Source organism: Chenopodium album, chromosome 24 (genome assembly GCF_948465745.1).
Source record: "Chenopodium album chromosome 24, dcCheAlbu1.1, whole genome shotgun sequence".
In the NCBI taxonomy this organism is placed as follows: Eukaryota; Viridiplantae; Streptophyta; class Magnoliopsida; order Caryophyllales; family Amaranthaceae; genus Chenopodium; species Chenopodium album.
The window spans coordinates 27,721,281-27,741,431 of record NC_137857.1 but is presented as its reverse complement, the minus strand read 5'-3'; the positions used below and the strand labels follow the sequence as shown (position 1 = coordinate 27,741,431).

The 20,151-nt window shown below is 33.9% G+C and overlaps 1 protein-coding gene across 2 annotated transcripts; it reads right to left on the bottom strand.

Annotated features, from left to right (window-relative positions):
* Positions 1 to 2,483: 2,483 nt before the first annotated feature.
* LOC145611455 (tobamovirus multiplication protein 1-like) lies at positions 2,484 to 20,096 on the bottom strand. Of its 2 annotated transcripts, none has more exons than XR_014106382.1 (13): positions 19,660 to 20,096; positions 16,760 to 16,810; positions 15,747 to 15,780; positions 14,399 to 14,485; positions 14,247 to 14,298; positions 13,889 to 14,063; positions 13,643 to 13,738; positions 10,249 to 10,309; positions 5,140 to 5,204; positions 4,521 to 4,595; positions 4,292 to 4,367; positions 3,101 to 3,280; positions 2,484 to 2,946 (listed from the first exon to the last, which is right to left on the bottom strand). XR_014106382.1 is itself a non-coding variant. In XM_081666785.1 (13 exons), the coding sequence occupies exons 1-13, from the start codon at positions 19,762 to 19,764 to the stop codon at positions 2,923 to 2,925; spliced, it is 1,068 nt and encodes a 355-aa protein (XP_081522911.1). In that variant the 5' UTR covers positions 19,765 to 20,095; the 3' UTR covers positions 2,484 to 2,922. The 2 variants fall into 2 exon arrangements, 1 of the variants encoding a protein (XP_081522911.1); XM_081666785.1 differs by having other exon boundaries at positions 3,101 to 3,267; positions 19,660 to 20,095.
* Between the last annotated feature and the right edge of the window lie 55 nt (positions 20,097 to 20,151).

Sequence of the window (20,151 nt, the reverse complement as noted above, 5' to 3'; positions counted from 1 at the left end):
CTCATCAGTGTGTGACTTGTTATACTGGGGTAACTCACCTGAAGATAAGTTCACAATTAAGTTGGCTTTAGCAATCATAAGGCAAGAGAATAGTGATCAGGAGGATGGCAGTTGGGGCTTGGTTTGGAAAGTGACGGTGCAGCAGCGGGTTCGTGTTTCTCTCTGGTTGACCATGCAAGACAGAGTTATGTGCACTGTTAAAAGATACAACATAACTCTGGTTGATGACCTAAGTGTACATTCATGGGGAGGAAACCACACTACATGTCCTAAGGGACTGTAGGGCCGCGAGAGAAGTGTGGAAGAATGAGGGAGGACCAGCAAACGCAAGCAGTTTCAGAAGTGGAAATCTACAACAATGGATTGTGCGCAACATAAAGGTACAACAACACAACTCTTAACCTCCAGAAATTTGGCCAACATATTTCACAACTGTTATTTGGTGGATTTGGAAGGGGAGAAATTGTGTTGTGTTTAAAAAAACACATAAGACCGCATTTGATATTAATCGATTGTTACTTGATCAATGAAGAAGTTTGGCATGTGCTTGGGGATGATATGGTGGAAGATGGTACTATTGTTAGAGCACGTAAGGAGATTATCTCCTTCCCTTGGTTGGCTGACTTTGAATTCGAATGGAGCAACAAAGGGGGCGCCTGGACCTGCCGGTGGAGGTAGTTTGAATCAGAGATAGTAGGGGAAAGAGGTTGTATGCTCATTCTTTGAATCTGGGGATATGTACTTCGTTCAAGACAAAGTTAGCTAAAAGGATGGGGATAACAAAGCTCTGGGTGCAATTAGACAGTCATGCAGTAGTACTTGCGCTAAGAGGAGAGGAAGCTCACTGAGGGATTGTGTTTAATACCAACTTTGCTATCTAATAATGTTGTTTATTTATTGTTCTTAAATATAGTTTATGTAGAGTGTTGTTCTTAAATATAGTTTATGTAGAGTGTAGACCATGAGAGTGTTTTTACTTGTAATTTTACAGTTGCTATTTATAAAGTGGTACGGAGTATTCCTAACTATATATAAATTGAACAAAATGTTTTCTTAGATTAAATCTTATCTAAACAAAAAAAGATATACTTAAGGTTATTATGTACAAAAGAATAAAGGAAAAATTAGAAATAATAATCCCAACTTTCATCAATTTTGCTACAATAATCCCAACTTTGGATTATTCTGGAATAATCCAAACTTTGGGGGGTATTTTTTTTCTTCAATCCCAAACCGGTCAACAAAAGTCAATGACCTATTATATCAGGTCACTTGACACGTGTCAAACCCTGATTGGTCCAAAAAATAAAAAAAAACAAAAAAACAAAAAAAAATTTAAAAAAAACGTAAAACCCAAAAACCCACCACCAGCCACCCTAACCACCACCTGACGGCCAACCTGCCGCCCTTTTGTCGCCGCTCAGCCGCGTGAACAACCTCCACCGCGTCGCCGTCTTCCTCCTTCCCCAAAACAACCCCATTCCCCACGAAACCACCTCCCTTAAACCGAAACCACCTCACCGAAACCCCAAATCCACCAACGAAACCCTAAATCCACCAAGGAAACCTCTCCCCACCGCCAAAAACCCCCAATCGTTCCTCCCACCACCCCGAAACCCTAAGCGGCTAGGGTTTTCGACGATGGGGAGGAGTTTTTGGGGGTTTTCGAGAGTGGGAGACTAGATTTAAGCCGCGATTTCGAGTGGAGGAGATTGGGGGAAAAGGAGAAACGGCGAGGGGGAAGGGGGAAACCGGCGCAAGGGTAGGGGAATGAGGAAACCGGCGCAGGGGGAGGGAATTAGCGCCGGCGTTTAGGGTTAGACTGGTGGTTTTGGGGGTTGGCAGGTGGTTTTTGAGGGTGGCTGATATTTTGGGGGTGGTTTTGGGGGTTAGGCTGGTGGTTTTGGGGTTGGTTAGTTTTTTTTTTTTTTTTTTTTTAGAAATTGTTTTAGCCAATTCAGTTGTGACACGTGTCACTTTAAAAAGTAAAAAAAAAAAAATTAACCCATTCAACCGGTTCGGTTTTTGGGATTGAAGAAAAAGAGGAACCCCTAAAGTTCGGATTATTCCAGAATAATCCAAAGTTGGGATTATTGTAGCAAAATTGATGAAAGTTGGGATTATTATTTCTAATTTTTCCAAGAATAAAATTAAAAGCCAAATTCATCTATATAAAATATAACACATGAAAACTATAATATTTAAAGTATCGATCGGGGGCATCGCTCAGGCTAAACACTAGTTAATACAGTGAAAAGTATGGTTGTAGTCACGAATTATTTATTTATTTTCAATTTCTAGGAGTTCAATTTCCAACTACCACCAATCTACCACATGCATTCTTATGCTACAGTGAAATTTGCTGGGCAAAGAAAATAACGAAATCCTCTAGCGTTTTCATTTTGAACTCTCAAGCATTTTTAGAATCTTGCATTAACTAACAATTCAAATTGCATATCATAACAAACCTTCACTTAAGGAAATGAGAAAAATTGGGAAAGTGAACTGTTACAAAGTTTATCTTACAAAAATTATAATAATCTTTAATTTAAGGGGTTAGGACAATGTGACAATTCTTTATAGATGAATGTAAACTATGATTATACTCGCCATAGTGACAGGTTTCACCAAGCTGAGCTACAAAATTTCACAATTTTCTATGTCAGGAAAGAGGTTGGCTACCTTCCAGCGTCCTCCAACCATCCCTTTGAGGATCGGAAGAGGGGTGGATCTACTATGTACAGATAATTCAAAGAAAACAATTGAATTACAGGGGTATGACTCTGGTTGTTGAGTAAGCACCACACGATACGATAAACCAGTTTCTTGCAAAACTCAGGATGTCAAATTGCCCAACCTTATGCAAGTGAGGTGCAAAATTTTTCCAAGAAATTTCATCCAGATATGTTTCAGACCACTACATTAGATGGGACTCGCTTTTGAGCCCTGTGACAGTAGGAAGTGTGAGTTATTTTGGATTATTGAGCATATTACTACAAAAGTAGACGTTTTTGCCAGATGAAGAAACGATAACTTTAATTTAAGGTGACAGCATAACCATCAAGGAAGGATACAAGCAACTGAATGTCCGAAAGCAAACCTGATTTTGCAAGCTTGTTACAGCAGTCCAGCGTTGAGGATTATCTACTCCTGTTGATCCATCACTAATGAAGGTTACAATTGTTGATTCATCGGCTCTATCGGCCACCCTAGAAGGTGGTAGCTCTCTCATGACCCACAATACAAAGGCTGCAGGTGTTGATGAACCTGCATGGAAGAGCTAACTGAAAATCATAATCTTCATTAAAATTTCTTATATGTCAATACTGGGAAGGACTATAAAAGCATCTATCAGCAAGTAAACAAGAGAACCAAGGGATATGGAAACAGCCAAACCAAATTATAATCCACCCATTTCCTACTGAAGTCATATAGAAAATGATCTACTATATTAAGATAAACTAACACAGAATGCAACCAGTTAGTTTGAGATGGAGGAAATATATTATTAGAGGATAAATATTATATTAAATGCGCTTTCCATAAGAGAGCTAGAAGTTTGGCATTCCTCTACATTCCTAAGAACCCCAAAACATGCTATGCGAAAAGATCCTAAGAAGAAATTGAGGTATGAGCTCTTGGCAATCTTTGTATCATCCCATTACAAAGTTATGTTATTTTATCAAAATACTTGAACTCCATAAAATTATATATCAAGAACCTTCTTTCTACTTCATCATTTCGTTTTTCTTTTAATTTCATATTTTACAGATGCTATGCACAGACTACTCAATTATCACTTGCCTGCAGGAGATGCACATTCTGTAAAGGCTGAATAGAGATAACAAATATAATGAAACAGAAAAGAAAGATGTAACAATGAGAATATTATATGTCAACAAAGAAAGAAGGCATTCCACTAGATTGGACTTGCTTTTCACTTTCTGATGACAGTAGAACTTCGCCTAAAGATTTGCGTACCCATAGATCACATGATAAAAAAACAATAATCAGTCCTTAGGTCTAGAGTATAATTCTGTACTTTGAACCAGGTGATAAAGAAACCAGTCCAGGGAATCTCAATTTAAGTCAGGTAACATAATAGTGGTGCTCACAGCTCAACATTGTTACAAGTTTCCTTTAGATTTCTAAGCCCATTACAGAATAGCTATGATGAATGTTAACCATGATTGCCACTTCTATGTGTGTAACTGTGAGCTAAAAATTATGCAGAGACAAAGTAATGATTCAATGTTGAAAACAATGAAGTGATGAGAAAAACTTCAAGTACCTATAAAATAGTACAACATCAATAAGATACCAGTACAATACACACTAATGTGCTCTTGGCGCCAACGATAAAGAACCTGTTGCAATAGCATTGTGGAACTTTTAGAGGTTAATATGCCACAAAAAATACAAGGAATGGGCAATCCATATCCAAGTAGGATAGCTTATCTGAATGAAAGTAAATCTGGAATCCAAGATAAATCATTTAACAAAAAAAATTCAAAACATACCGGAACATCAGTAAGAAGAGCTACAAGAGCACTTGTTGTGAAACACACAAGAGAAACAACGGCAAGACCGGTGACCTGCACATCAGAAAGTGTAATCAAATGATGATAAAGATGTGCACATCTATGATGCCCTTCCAGCAATGCATCTCTGGTGCATACACCTATATATCTAGATGCTAGTGTAACATGCCATTAATCACCATTGCTGATTTAAATATCAACATATGCACAAAATCAATAAATCAATAACATGAAAATGTCGAAATGAAAATGTGTACCACAGTATATGTACTCCCATAGCAACTTTGAAGCTAATGGGTACTTCCCTAAAGGCCTAAAGGTTAAAATTATTCTCTTATATCTCCCTTAGCCTCAAGGCCTCTTACCCAAGCAAAAACTATGATAAACCGTATATCTTTAACAGAACCAGCATTATTTAAACCTCATATTCTAATTCTTACATCAGAAAAAACTTAGTAGGTTTCTTGTGCTGTTTGATAGATTCAACAAGTCAGTATTTTAAAACAGCAAAGAAAATTATACCCTAAACTTTCTATTCCCACTTGATGTTCCTTTATTCCCATAGAAAAGAAATTAAAACAGCACAAGGAAGACATACCTTCCACATCTCAGATGAAGCGCCTTCAGATCTTACTTTGCTCATTTTCAAATATATTAGGAGTCCTGAGCATGAAATTAAGATACTGAGTACAATATATGAATAGAGACAACATACAACGAGAATATATAAGAAAGAGAACATAGAGAAATAGTTCACAGAAATTGAAACATTCAGCAAATGAGTTATGAGTATCTTGAGGACAGCTTTGTCTCATTATAATTACATGGCAAGAGCTATGCCATGATCACTAAGTCAGTATTTTAACTAGCTAATAACACTACAGATATGTATTAAATACCATTTAAAAACATCCATTTCAAATAAAAACTATACTGTGGTCAAATAAGCAAAAAATTGTTCTGACACACACCAGACTTTTGCTCAGTCTACAAACTAGAGTGTCTAGTAGCTATTAGGTGTCTTTAAGCTGTATGATACCTTACAGCCTTTGCTTTAGGGGTTATTTGGTATGAATATTGAAAATAAAGTGGGAAGGAAACAAATAAGGAGGAAAGAAATCAAATAACTCTTACCTTTTCATTTGTTTGGTTTAACCATGGAAATGTATCACTTAAACCTAACTCTCTTTATTTTTGTTTGAGGAAAGGCCGAAAGGGTTTTGTTACCTTAGGTTTTAAAGAGGTAACAAATGGGTGAAGACCAATACCCTTATGTAATGGTAGAAGTTAACCAAGCCATCTAACCAAACACTTGGTAACAGTAATGATATAATTGAATTTGATTTCAACTCAAAAAATACTCATACCAAACATGCTCTTAGAGTCACAGATTTGACACCAGAAACAATACAAGGTTTCCTGCCTAATACCTTTACAATGTTTCTTCATAGTCCATATAGCAGATTACAATATATTCCATCTACAACTAATATGAAGTATAAAATTTCAACCAACAATCCCTTTATATAAATTAATTAAAAAATAAACAAATAAAAACAAAACAAGTATCAAATACACAAATCAGAAAGTTTCATTTTTGTACTTAGAGCTAGGTATTGAGATTAACAATTTTTGCTGTCCAAAACAACCAACCAAAGCAGTCATGGCTAAGAGACAAAATAGATCATGATAGAGTTACTCCATCAATTAATTAATGAAATATATGTTGGTTTGTGGTCAATTTAATTACTGGCCTATGTGTCATCTAAAAAATTGATCACATTTATTTCAAATTGTTTCTTAACGAATACATGAGAACATTATTTGAATAATTCTATGCCAATTCAACAATACCAATTCAATGAAAACACATGGCAACTGCCAACTATTGAGATGCAAGATGCGGCCTCAAGGAGAGTGATTCATAACACACCTCAAAGCCACAAAGGCAGTTCCAATGACTTCTTGGTCATATTTCTTCATAAGCTTAACTTTCTGAATGAATGCACAAATATGATGACAAAAAGTCCTCCAAAAGGCCTATGTGAGGGAAAGAGGATACACAGCATATTCCCAGCTTCCTTGTCTTTCATTTTCTAATTTCCAAGATATCCATTGCACTTCTATTTCGGATTCAAACAAATTTTACATAAAGATATTTTACTCTTCTTTCTCCGGCAAGACAACCCTTTTCTCTCTCCATCACATGAATGCACATCAATTTTTTTATTAGAGCTTTTCTTTTTCAAGGCTTTCAACTAAACCCGTGTGTGAAAGAATTTATGAGACAAAGGGAGTAACAACATATAGTTACTAGAAGAAAGTAAAGAGGGCAAGTTGTCTTCATTCTTCAAACAACAAACAAAGACAACAAACAAAGAAAGACTTCTCTCTATGAATATTGTTGATCTACTTAAAATTTTTTCATCTAACAAACAGCTCTATGTAAATGATGTGCTGGCCGAAAATAATATTGTATTGTGCATGGAGTTGTTTATCTTGGAATGTGTCTGGCCAATAGGAAGGAAAGACTCAACAAATTAATCTAGGGACATTTTGTCTTCTGATTATTATCAAAACTACTAGCACTCTTATACTGCTTCCATTTCTAAGATTTCTTAAAAATTTCTGTTTTTGTCCCTTCTTAAAATCTCACTTTATTCCATATTTCCATTATTGGCAAACCTCTTTTACAACGGTATTCTTCTTACCCTACAATATTTACACCTTCCCACCCCTCTTTAATCTACATTCTTACCTTCTTACACTTTATTCCTTAATTATCCGCGTATTTCTTACATCCACTTTTACTTTTGCACACAAATTAATGTAATTGGAGATAGTGTAGATCCAGTAAGTGGTGTAAGAAACAGGTGAATAAGGTAAGAAAGAAGGTAGGTGAAGTAAGAATGAGTTGAAAGGAGTAAACATTGTGGGGTAAGAGGGATAGTATAGTAAAAGGAATATGTCAAAAAATAAAATAAAATTAAAAAGTTAGAAAACTTTTTAAAACGGACGAAAATAAAAAAAATGTAATGAACTCTCAATACAAAGGAGGTGCAATTGAAAAAAGATAAACTCTAGTTGTTCTCTCTCTCTCTCTCTCTCACTCTCTCTCTCTCCCTCCCCCCCCCCCCCCCCTTCCCCTCTTCTTCTCTTCTAGGGTTAATTATTTTTTGGCTGTTAGGCCGTTTACTATTCTAATTTCGTCATAAATTAGACTATTTTTGACCCAATCTCCTTGTCTTTCTTCAAAATTTCATTATCGATTCCAATAAATCTACACGAATAGTGTAGATGTACCGGTCTCAAAATGGTGGAGTTGTTGGTCGCTGTAGTTATTCGTTCCTATTAGGGAACTATTGTGGCCGAGGGTGCATCAAATAAACCTATATTTTTCACCTTATTATTGATTTGTTGGTAAAGAATCATGCGGAATTACAAAAGTTGTAAGTTTTCAAATGCGTTCAAATGAATCATATGAAATTCATCCTCTTGGCTACAAAGAATCATTAGACCGGCTCCTGAAAAGGCTGAATATTCCAGCTATGTGTATGAGGGATGTACCACAGTGCAAGATCTATTCGATCATGGCTTGAATGATGAGAACTTTTGTTTGATTTTTTAGTGTCCTTCCTAAGCATGAAATTACTTCAAGGTTGTAGAAGAACATTAAAGGCACAAAGTCACAAACAACACTCAATACCTCTCCTTGATGTGTGTTTTAAGCTTTAGCATCTTAAAGGAGCCTTTAAAATGCAATTACACTAATTTTACCCAAGCACTACACAAAAAAAATTAAAAGCATTAGAGAGAACAACTTGTCAATTGAGGAGTTTATCCTAGTAGCATCTCTCTTTGAATTTATAGAATGCCCAGTCAATTGAGAAGAAGAGGAAGTCACTTCTGGAAGATAATTAAAGAGAAATTTTGACAACAAAAATCTAGTCTTTTTGGGTTCACTTGAGTGATAGCATTATGTGATTTGTATTATTTTGCTAAAGACATACAGAGGGAGGAGAAATTAGGGTTCAGTTCAAGGATGGTGGAGCCAGAGCTCATTCTCATTAGGTGATTTAAGGAAATAGTGATACAAGTTTATAGGCAACTCATGGGGTCAGCAGCTGCTTCAATTCTTCTGGTCGACGGATGAGTTATTGACAGGGGCCTTACTAATTTAAGTCAGCATCAGGTTAACCTTTGCAGTAAATGTCCAGGAGATCAAGGAAGCCTTGTTCAATATGAACTCTCTAAAGGCACTTGGGTTAGAAGGGCTAAATGATCATTTATTCAAAAGCATCTGTACTATTGTAGGTAGATAAGCCCTAATATTGTCTCTGCAATTCAAGACTTTTTTGTTCATGGTTAGCTTATGACTCAGATTGATTGCCCATACATTAGCTTGATTGTAAAGATGCCAAATGCTTGTCATCTCAAGGACTGGCGTTCAATTGCTAGTATATGATCAGTAAAAAAAACAACTCCAAAGTTCTCACAAATAAAATGCTGAGGGTATTGACTTCAGTAAAAATGGAGTAATTATTGACAATATTTTACTCAGTCATGAGATGTGTGCATAAAACTGACTTGCAGAAAGATTTTGATTCAATAGAATGACCATTCGTCAAGTATTTGAACTTTGTAGACACACTTTGATTTTCTGATCATGGCTTGCTTGTTGAGTCGCTTACACATTCAACGTCTATGGGAATCTCACTGACCTCTTTATAGAAAAGAAGACTTGAGGCAAGAGGACCCCATATCCCATTGTTATCACCATGGAGTATTTGACTATACTCCCTCCATAATTAATTAATTGCTCTACTTCTCTGGACACGAAGTTTTAGGAGGAGGAATAGTAAACAAGCATTAATTTAAGATTGAAGTGAGGTAGGTTGAAAAAAAAAAAAATAAAAAAAAAAAAATGAAAATGCAAAGGTGGGTATAAGTGGGAAGGAAGGTTATTCATTTCATCATTTACTCTACCGTATGAGTACCGTTGCAATTTACTCCCTCTGTTTTTAATTACTTGCTCCACATTTCTTTTCCGGCCGTTTTTAAATAATTGTTTAATTTTCTTTTTTAGAAAGCTTTTACAATATTTAATTCATTTCTCACACTTGGTGGACCCAACATCTCTTTCTCCTATTCTTCCACTACTTTTGCTTTTTACAATTTTTAATTTTCTCACCAACCCCACTATCTCCATATTTTATTACTTTATCTAATTTCTCCTAAAACTCCGCGCATAGAGAAATGGAGCAAGTATTTAAAAACGGAGGGAGTATCATACATGGAGGGAAAGAAACCAAAGATTAAATATATGTACTCATTCATTATGAACTCAATTCACAATGTTAAATTTTGTGAAACTATCATCATTTACTCACAACAGCATTGTTCACTTTGCAAATCATTGGTACTTTCTATACATCTCTAGGCAATACTCCAAACTAGCACCATAAAGCTCATCGATCGACATCATCATAATATGACATTAGAGAATCAAGAAAGGGTAACAAAGTCTCGAGCATGAATTTTCTATCATAATTTCTTGTAAGTCCAGCTTATCATCCTACCTTTACACTCCTTTATATGTTTTTTATTTCCTTTTATAATCATATCTCAAATATGAAAGTGAGAGCAATAGCAGAAGTACATAACCTATGCATAAGGTATTCTGAGCAAGCAATCAGAGAGCACTTACCATAACATGCCAATGCCCCTCCCAACAAAAATATGCAGACTGCAAAAATATCCACATAGACCTGCACAGTGTTTCTGAAGTCATTCTCTACCACAGCCTCATCAACAATGTTGCATTTACACAAACAAGAGATTATTGCAAAGATGGAGAACACCAGCCAAAAAAGACTTCCTTTTCACTCATTACATTTTAAAAAAAAAAAAAAAAAAAAAAAAAAAAAAATTCCATCAAAATCTTTTTACTAATTTCTGACTTGCTGTAATTAGTAGAAATTTCTCAATATCTTTGTTCCTACATAGAATTTTCTGTAATTGCTCATTCTTCAAATCAGCAACTTGGAAAAAGAACTGAACAAGTTAAAATCAATTCAGACCAAAAATTTGATAGGAAGGAATCTAAAACCAAATTAGACATCAACAATATCTGTCATTCAATCATATTTAAATTGTCTCGATTACCCAACAGAATTTTACACATCCCAGTATCCCACCAAGGATCCCTACCAAAATCATATAATGCGGAGAAGAGCCATAACTGAAGGCAACCTGAAATAGGTTATGAAAAATGAAATTTGAAATGAAAGTTTTGTAACTGGCACAGAAGAAAGAATATAATCTAGAACAGAGGGAGAAGCTAAGCCTAAGAAAAGGCAAATTGCTGGGAATTAAACGGCATATCCGTATGTCTGAGTTTGGTATACAATCAACCTGAAAAGATACTTACTCAACTCCACGTGGACCTAACCCACACCTAAAACCAACTTCATTACTCCCTCCATATTTTTGAAAATGTTAGACTTTGACCGGCACATAGTTTTAAGGAATTTAATTTTTATAAGTAAAATAAGAGGTAAGTGGGGATATTTGGAGTATTTAAAATTCGTAAAAGAAAGATAGTGTGATTAATAATTTATTGAAAAGTAATGAATGTGTGAGGAAATAAATAATAATTAAAAAAAAAGTAGTGGTGAATTTGGGTGGGAACCATGAGAGAAGAGAAATATAATATTAAAATGTATCTTTTGCCAAAAAAGGAAGTGTAACACTTAAAAAAACACGACCGCATTTGGTTAGTGTAACACTTAAAAAAAATTACGGAGGAAGTACACGATTACTATCTGAAAGCAATATGAACCTATTCAAATTTCTCATGGCCCAATATAGAGTATTCACGCCTTGAATACCGACGCTCGGCTAAGTTTTGTCAAATCAGGAAACCGATCAAATTAGATCATGCACATAGTCATAGTAGGTAAAGTTTTTATTTAGGTGTTTGAGAAAAAATAGGTGTGATAGGCGATAGAGAGTATGGAATAATCTTTTTAATAATGTTGTCTTACTCCTAGATACATGTAAAGTAACAAAGTGTGTAAAGAGTCTAAAGACTGTAAACTAATTGGGACAATCCAAAATAAAAAGTGTGTTAATCTTTGTCGAACATAATAAGTAGTCCATGTAGAATTTAGTAGATAGTGAATACAGTTAGCAGGTTAATCCAGATATGCTAATTATTGAAGTGCCCATCAATTTTATATTCTTTTTTATAAGTATGTTGGCAATTCCAGAATAAAGTAAAAGAATTACATTTCCAGGTTATTCATTACTTCAAAGATTAAAGACAGCAAGCAAGTTCAATTGTTGCAATTTTCATACCAAATTCCAATCATTTAGCGAAAAATAAAACTGAATGAAGGAGGTCAATTACTAAAAAGAAATACACAAATGGCCCTATATGTCATTTTACCAAATTCAAAAGCTAGTCACTACTGATGAGGCCTAAGTAAACTCTTATTTGCTTCTTACATCAAGATTTTAAATGAACAAGGAAAATGATGCAATATCTTAAATATTTTTATGCACAATTTTTTTAAAACACCCAGTTTACAACATTTTAGGGAATGGCGGCACAATTCTGGAAAGTTAGGTCTGCTGCTATTATTCACACGTGCCAATTCCTTTGTGTGTTTACTTTCAAAAACCGAAACCTTTTTTCTAGATTTTTTTTTTCTTTTTTTTTTTTGGTATCTTTCGGTTTATCTCTCTAATTTCCTTTTTCCTCTATCTATTACCAATTTATCATCTTCTTTCTCTTTCATCACACTTCCTTGTGTTATTCACACAATTTTTAAATGTTTTTGGGTTGAAATTTATTAATATTGATCTTTTAAATCATAGATTATGCTCAAGTTTGTTTAATTTCAATAATTATTGTCATAACTATCTAAGATGGTAGCAACAAAAGATTCGAAGAAGAAGATATCTACATTGGTTCATGTCGTTCATCATCCAGTTGAAGATCTTACTGAAGCTAATTTTGGCATTTGATCCACTCAATTTTGTAAACAACTGCTTCTCTTCCTAGATTTTTTTTTTTTTCTTCATGTGGATTCTTTTAGTCTCTCTCCTCTCAGGGTAACTTTTGTATATTTAAGGATAACTTTAATGTGTTTAAGTGTAACATTTTGGAATCTAGGGTAACTTTTGTATATTTGAGGGTAACTTTTGTTTAAGGGGTAACTTTTTGGAATCTAAAGGTAACTTTTGTATATTTAAGGGTAGCTTTTGTGTGTTTGAGGGTAACTTAATGGAATATTTAAGGGTAGCTTTTGTGTGTTTGAGGGTAACTTAATGGAATCTAAGAGTAACTTTTTGTGTATATTAAGGTTAACTTTCTTTGTGTTTTCGTTCCATTTTTTGTAATACAATAAACAAAAATTAATTTAAGAAATTTAAATTGTTTTTTATTGATTTCAACTTTGAAGTCCATTTTGAATTTTTTTTTTCTCTTTTAAAATTTGGAGCTCGAATTTGTCATTGCTACTATAGAATACCTTGTATCAAATTCTTACTATTCTAATTCGAAAAATTGAATACATGCATTGGTATTTGAGGAATTATGCTTTTTTTCTGCCAGTGTGAAAAGGACCGATTTACATTAGCAGTAATGTGCACCGGGTGCTTGTAAAAGGGATTGATTTTGATGTTAATGTGACAGATACAGATGAAAAAAAGGAGAGAAAAAATCGTTATAATATGGTCAGATGACTGGATTATTTGTACAACAACACAGCCTTAATCCCAAAATGATTTGGGGTCGGCTAACATGAATCGTCTTAATGAATCGTACAATATAAAGAAAAGGACATAACAAAATAATCGTTTGGACCACATTATTTGTAAAGCAACATAACATAGTTTAAATCTTTCAAATAAAGCTCAACTTCACACCGGAAAGACTGTCAAAATACCCATTACATTTTCTACAAGCTGCACAGACATGGGTTTCACCCAAATTTCCTCTAACTAGGCTACTCAACCTCCACATACACAATTACAAGAGCATAATTGCACACACAAAACACCAATCTAAAAAAAAGGTACTCAAAAACTCATACCCGAGCAACAGTTGATGAATCAATCGGATTCCTTCCCATCCCAATCCAAATTAGCACAGCAAAGGCAGTCATTAGAACAAGAACTACGACCATAATCTGGAATAGAAATAAAAATAGTAAAAGAAAGCTCAATAAACAAATGGCTTGTAAGCTTGCTTAAATTAGGACTCATAATATGCTTTAGGTTAACGCAATGTAAAATATATAAAATAAAACAACCTTTATGTAATATTATCAATGACGTACCAAAATAACAAATCTTTGGCGGCTTCCAACATGAAGTGATGGAACAGGTAGACAATTTTTGTTACCATCAATGTTTGATAAAGGTGGCTTACAGGTGGTCTTATCTAACAAAGCTTCACAAGAACTACTATCTCCCTCATCCTCTTCATCATCAGCCTGGTGGCAAAGATCCACCCTAAAATAAAGCCAGCACGAGAGCACATAATAATTTATTAACAGCACATTGGTTTAGAACTTGACAAACAAAAGAAGGCAACAATCATGTCAACCTTGTTGATAAATGAAATGAGAAAATTTTTTACATGACAAAGTAAAGTAATGCCAGTATTAGCATTAACAAAAGCAATAATTTACATACCAGTATGACAGAAGCAGAAGAAATGCTGCAAATAAAAGGATCTTAGGGAAGGCTGCATAAAAAATAAAAATAAAAAAAAACCAAAAAAAGTTAGCAAATAAATAAAGTAATATGCTATAGCAGAGTCAATTCATAACAAGCTTGAAATTTACCCATGAACACAAAGCCGCAGGAGCTTGACCAGCATGACCATCCTTTGCAAGTAGCGATGAGAGTTAATACAAAGAAAACAACATACCCTGCAACAAAAGATAGATCTTTTTTTTTTTGTAATTTTGGTTCTCATAAAAGACAGTCAACCAAAATTGAAAAGGTACCACTTACCAACAGTTTGCACAAATCGAAAACAAAGCGGATTTTATTTATTAAATACATACAAAACCTTACATATAAGCACTAACTAGATGACAAAATTCAACTCAATAGTCAATACTCTTAGTTGACATTTCATGAAACAGAAACAGAACTGTTGAGAGTCTTATATTGATATGAAAATCTTTCTTAGTCTAAATTCATACCAGTAATTAAAAAATGGAATTTAAAAGAAGATATGAAACAAGGATCCTTAACACCAGGACATATAGTTAATTAGGGGTTCTAGGCTTCTAGGTTAACAAATGTTATGGATCTTCATAACCTACTGGTTTTCAGATTGACTGGTCGTACAGCTTTAAGTTGAGCAAACCTCACGAATTATTTTAAGATACAAACTAAACAAGTCACACCATCCCATTGATCAAACACAATATGGAAATCAGGGAAACTATCTATGAATATTTAAGAACCAATCTACTGAAGATCAAGCTATATATATTCTTTTTTCCTTTTTTTTTTTTTATTATATATGTAGTATCAATGTTCCTTCCCAAAATATGAAGTGGGCAAGAGAGGGAAAGCAAGTTGTGATCATAACCATCTTACAAGTAAATAGCCACCCTACAAGGCCAAGATTTTTGACACCTTTCCAAGTCTCATTGCACACTTCCCACTATACTAAGCTATAGGCTTATAAGACTTTAGCAAATCCACTTTAATAATTTAGTTGGTGTGCAGGGTAGGAACCTACTATACACATTGGCAACCTTAAAAATGTTACAATCTTGGCTTAAGAAAGAGTTAACATCATACGATTTAATAGATATTGAACTATGTCATATACAAGATTTGACACTAACACGAGGCCTTGGCTAAGAAAAGGTTATTTACACAGTGCCTGTAAAGTTTAGAAGAAACTTGGACGTGGTGATTGGGAACTTCATATGAGACAGCACCACCAGAATAATCATGAATCACAATTACGGAAAAATAGACCAAAGACAACAGAAAGAACAGAAGATGACAAAAGGCATAGTCCCTGATATATAGCACCATGAAGTCGGACTATTTTTTCAAGCATCAGCAAGGATTAAAAAAGATACTCATCACAACATAACAATCTTTCTCATATATCATTAAAAGTAGCAAATAAGCAAGTTCCATACAGCACATCAACTATCTTACCCAAATTGCAAAGACCAATCATGAGATGAAAGACCTGCAATACAAACAAACTTGATTCAGTTTAAGTCAGCCTGAAGAGCAAGCAAAAAGAAAAAATACATTACTATGGATTTTTGGTCCGCGCTCATTTTTTGTAATCAGAACTAATAAAACAATATCTAGGTCTCCTTAAATGAATTCAAGTTACAACAATCTTGGAGAACAGACAAAATAAGGCGATAAGTCAACACAACTGATATCGAACACATAATTGTGTTCATTGATCACTTAAATGAAACCATAATTTAAAATTTGTGCACCAAACACCTTACCCCCCTCTCCCAACCAAAAATATTATTTACTAGAAGTGAAAAATTGGTTCTGCGAAACTCATTAAATTTCTCATACACTGTTCAATAAGTCATCCTTGTTGTCAAGTACAAGAAAGCTAGCATCCATACGAACTTTAAATATAAAAGATAGATGAGAGATTAATCATAGGATAAACTCAACAATCTATACAACATGTGTCCTAAGCTAAAATTTAACTACCATAGATTACAGTTATATAAGAGTCTCTAAAGCCAGGTAGTCATTTGAAGTAATCCTAGTACTAGTAATTTCATGGACTACGCCACTATGGGCGTATTACCCTAGCTTTGTATGTAGTTGTTAGTGTTTTGACTTGGTCAAAAAGTTATAAGTGTTTGGCAAGGTTAAGATCATTGGTTAGCGGTACAAGTAGTGTTTCACTAGCATTTGTCAAACATTAAGATTAATTAAAGTCTTATTTGTCAAACATTAGCTATGGGATAGGACAAAAGCCTTTGGCATCATAAAGTTTTCAATATCAGTGACTAGCATAATTTATTACCCCAACACTAGTAGCATAACCATCACAAATTCACAATAGTAAGGCCAAAGAACTAGAACTCTAGAAGAATAGAAGATACACAAACGAAAGATATAAATAAGCCAAGTTCAAAGCAACATTAAGAATGTGAAAGACAATCTAATATGATTGCAAGACTTACCTTTTGCCGGGTCCAACCAAGTTGCGCACTTCTAGAGTGGATTCTCACCAACTAAAGAGCATAAAAGCAAAGAACATATATGTTAAATAGCTAGGTTGACATCATACAAAGAAAAATAGCTAGATATTGATTAATGATACTAGTCGAAGCAAAGCCCAAATTATGACAAGGACAAAAGTAATTCAACATGATATTTCTCAATCAACAAGGTCCGCTATGCTTTCTTGACAACATTGATCAACATGGTGTACAATTGAATCACATGGATGGCGAAATTACACTCATTGACACAAAAGAATTAAAACAACAACTTGGTCACTAAAGACAACCAAATGATATTCCAGGTACTAAAGTGGGTCCAATATGCCAGAATTCATAGAAATATTCATATATAAAAAATAAAGAATAAAAAATAAAAAATAAAAAAAAATTACATGTTACATTTCAATTTTTAAGTCCCTTTCAAAGATGTAAAAGTTGAAAACACCAATAAAGAGAATATTGTTCTTATACATCAGATTGAGATTACTCAACAAACACCTTTACAGCGAGAAATGGAAGTGGCTTAGTGTAGGAGTTGGTGAAAGATGCACATCAAGGGTTGGCTTTTTTTTTTATTTTTTACAGAATTCTATTTACATTGCACAAGAACCAACAGGGCCGTCTCATACAATTTGGGGCCGGCCAAATAATTTTAAAATAAAGACCTAATAAATAATTTGCAATTTTGATTATAAAAATTTCCTCTAATATATTATTCCTTTTGTATGAGTTTTTCATATTCAAAAGTGCTTTTCTAATTCTAAGAGGCATAGTACCAAAAAAAAAAAAAAAAAAAAAAAAAAAAAGAGAGATGGATAAAGGATCAAAACAATCTACATAAGTAAACATGAGATTTTACTTTTATTAAATGACATTTTGTTACTGTATTAAAATGAAAACTTACTTACACTATTACTCAAATAAGCATACCTCATTCCTAATCTTTCAAGAAATTATTGTATTTTAATTATTTCTTCTTGAGATTTTCCTTAAAAAAGTAAAAAATTATTTCCTCTTGCGATCAAATTTGCATACTACTCTGTATTATTTGAGATTTAGTGGATTATATTGGGTGTTAATAATTCAACCATTTAAAGTGATTTAATTAAGAAGACAAATAAATTAAACTTTTTCATTGGAAATTTGTTTTCCACAAAATTGTCTAATTGACTAATTAAGAGGGAGGCAAGGTGCGTATGAAAACAGCGGGTAAAATAAGAAAATAAATGAGAAAACTACATATACATGGAATATGGAAGATTTAACAATTTTGGAAATTGCAATATAAAAGGCATTGATTGGTTAATCAAAGATTTGGAAATCACGAGCATATTAAATCATGTTGTTTTATTTTGGGTTGATGTGTGACTGTGTGACAGCATGCAGCGAGAGAAAGTCAGTGAGATATTGGATTTTTTGTTTTGGGCTTCATGAAAATTGGCCCCTCAAATTTATGGGGCCATGTGCTTAGGGTTTGTTTGCACGGAACCAAGGTTTGATATATGTAGGTGAGCATATAGTAGCTGATAGAGGGGAGGGGGGAGTTCCACCGGGGTCTTTTAGAGACTTTTGTTTAGGAGGTTGCATGCATGGTGGTTGATTGAGTACTATATGCTACTTTCCAGAATATAACAATTGTAAATGGGTTGATGTAAACAGGAATTTGGATTCCTTAGTTCATGCTCATTGATGTGAGAATTAAGTAGTTAATGAAGATTTGTATTAACTAATACACGTGCTTCAAAAATAATTTAATTAAATTAAATTAATTTAATGTTTTTTAATGAATTCTAGCGTGTGGGATCCATTCTGGTCACCGGTTAGTGGTTATCTATAATGACAAAGATGGTGTTTTTATAATTATAAAGACGATGTTGTGTGTTTGTGTCAATTGTTGTAGTTGGCCCTAAGTTTGTATCATTGAGTGTAACTTTGCCAACATGGAACTAAATAAGAAGCCTTAAATAGGAAGAAAAGATCCTTAAGGGTTATACTAACTCCATATACTATTTCCACACGCAAACAACTTTTCCCCTCGTCCATGTAAACTTATGAAAAATAAGAGGTATGACTACAATGGGAGCAAGAGCTTATTATCCAAAACAAACGCCCCCCTTCCCCTACCTTTCAAATATGTTATGAAGTTCATAGAATCGCCAATTAGCCAAGAACTTTCCTATATATCAGCATATCAGCTAAAGTGCCCGGTGTTACTCCAACATAGTTATGCACACTTCTACTTATCAATATGAAGTACTCCATAGTATAGATATTCCTTTAGAAAACTGAAAGCAATTACTCTACACTCTCTAATCTCTATCAGCCTATCTATTCTAGCCAAATTTAATTGATAAATCTTATAGTTTACTTTACATTTCTCAAACCAATCACATTGGCTTCAATCCCAAAGGAAGATAAGGATCAATCTGATATTACAATCTTTAAAGAAAGAACAAATCTCTACATGTTTCCTCAAAACACAAAAGGCATCATTCACCAAACGATTACTATTTCTTCTACTCCCCTAAACTCACTCTTATAATGATGCACTCGAAATCTCGAATTTGTCGATCAAATTCAAACACCATTCATCACGAATTTTCATTTATGAACAACACAAGGTGCAGTATGTATGATTGCAAATAAAAGCTCAAACACCCAAAAGCACTACCGCCTAAACCAACCCACATTCAAAAAAATACATCAAATCACCCAACTAAAACAATAAACAACCACATTTGACAAAAACAACAAACACCCAAAAACAAAAATCACAAAAAATAACGAATTAATACATAACAATTAATTAATACAAAGTACTTTTTTATATTTTAATAAAAATTAAGACCAAGAATTACCTGAAAAAATGCAATCACAGCAATAGCCGCATCAACACAAGCAAGGGTAGCATAAACAACAACAATTATAGGTGGGAAGCAAGTGTAATCTCTCAATTCCAACATTCTTGCTCCCCCTTTTTCTTCCACAATATAAATTCGAACCAAAATCACTCAATTTTAAAAATAAAAAATACCCAAAATACAAGATTAAAAAAAATACCCTTTTAACGACCCTTAATTCCTCTACTTTTTCTGGGAATTTGAGACGAAAAAAGAGTGAAATTGAATAGTTTTTTGGGACCAAGGGATATACGGTAAGAAGGATTGAAAAAGATATCTTTTGACAGTATCTTTCATGACAGATCCGCAACCCGATTAACTCCACTACAAACAACAAAAATTACAAAAATGAAAAACAGTAAATAAAAAAATTGAGTTGGGTTTTATTTAAGAGCGTAGATTTGTAAAGTTGTTTGGATTATAATTTATGATAATGGTAAGAAATTAATT

Bases quoted from the DNA above. Each gene is read 5' to 3' on its own strand.
- LOC145611455 (XM_081666785.1), bottom strand. From the start codon at position 19,764: ATGTTGGAATTGAGAGATTACACTTGCTTCCCACCTATAATTGTTGTT. The intron at 14,299-14,398 runs GTAAATTTCAAG...TTTTTTATGCAG, and splicing joins CTGCGGCTTTGTGTTCATGG to CCTTCCCTAAGATCCTTTTA. The intron at 3,268-4,291 runs GTACTTGAAGTT...TCTTCCATGCAG, and splicing joins GATGTTGTACTATTTTATAG to GTTCATCAACACCTGCAGCC.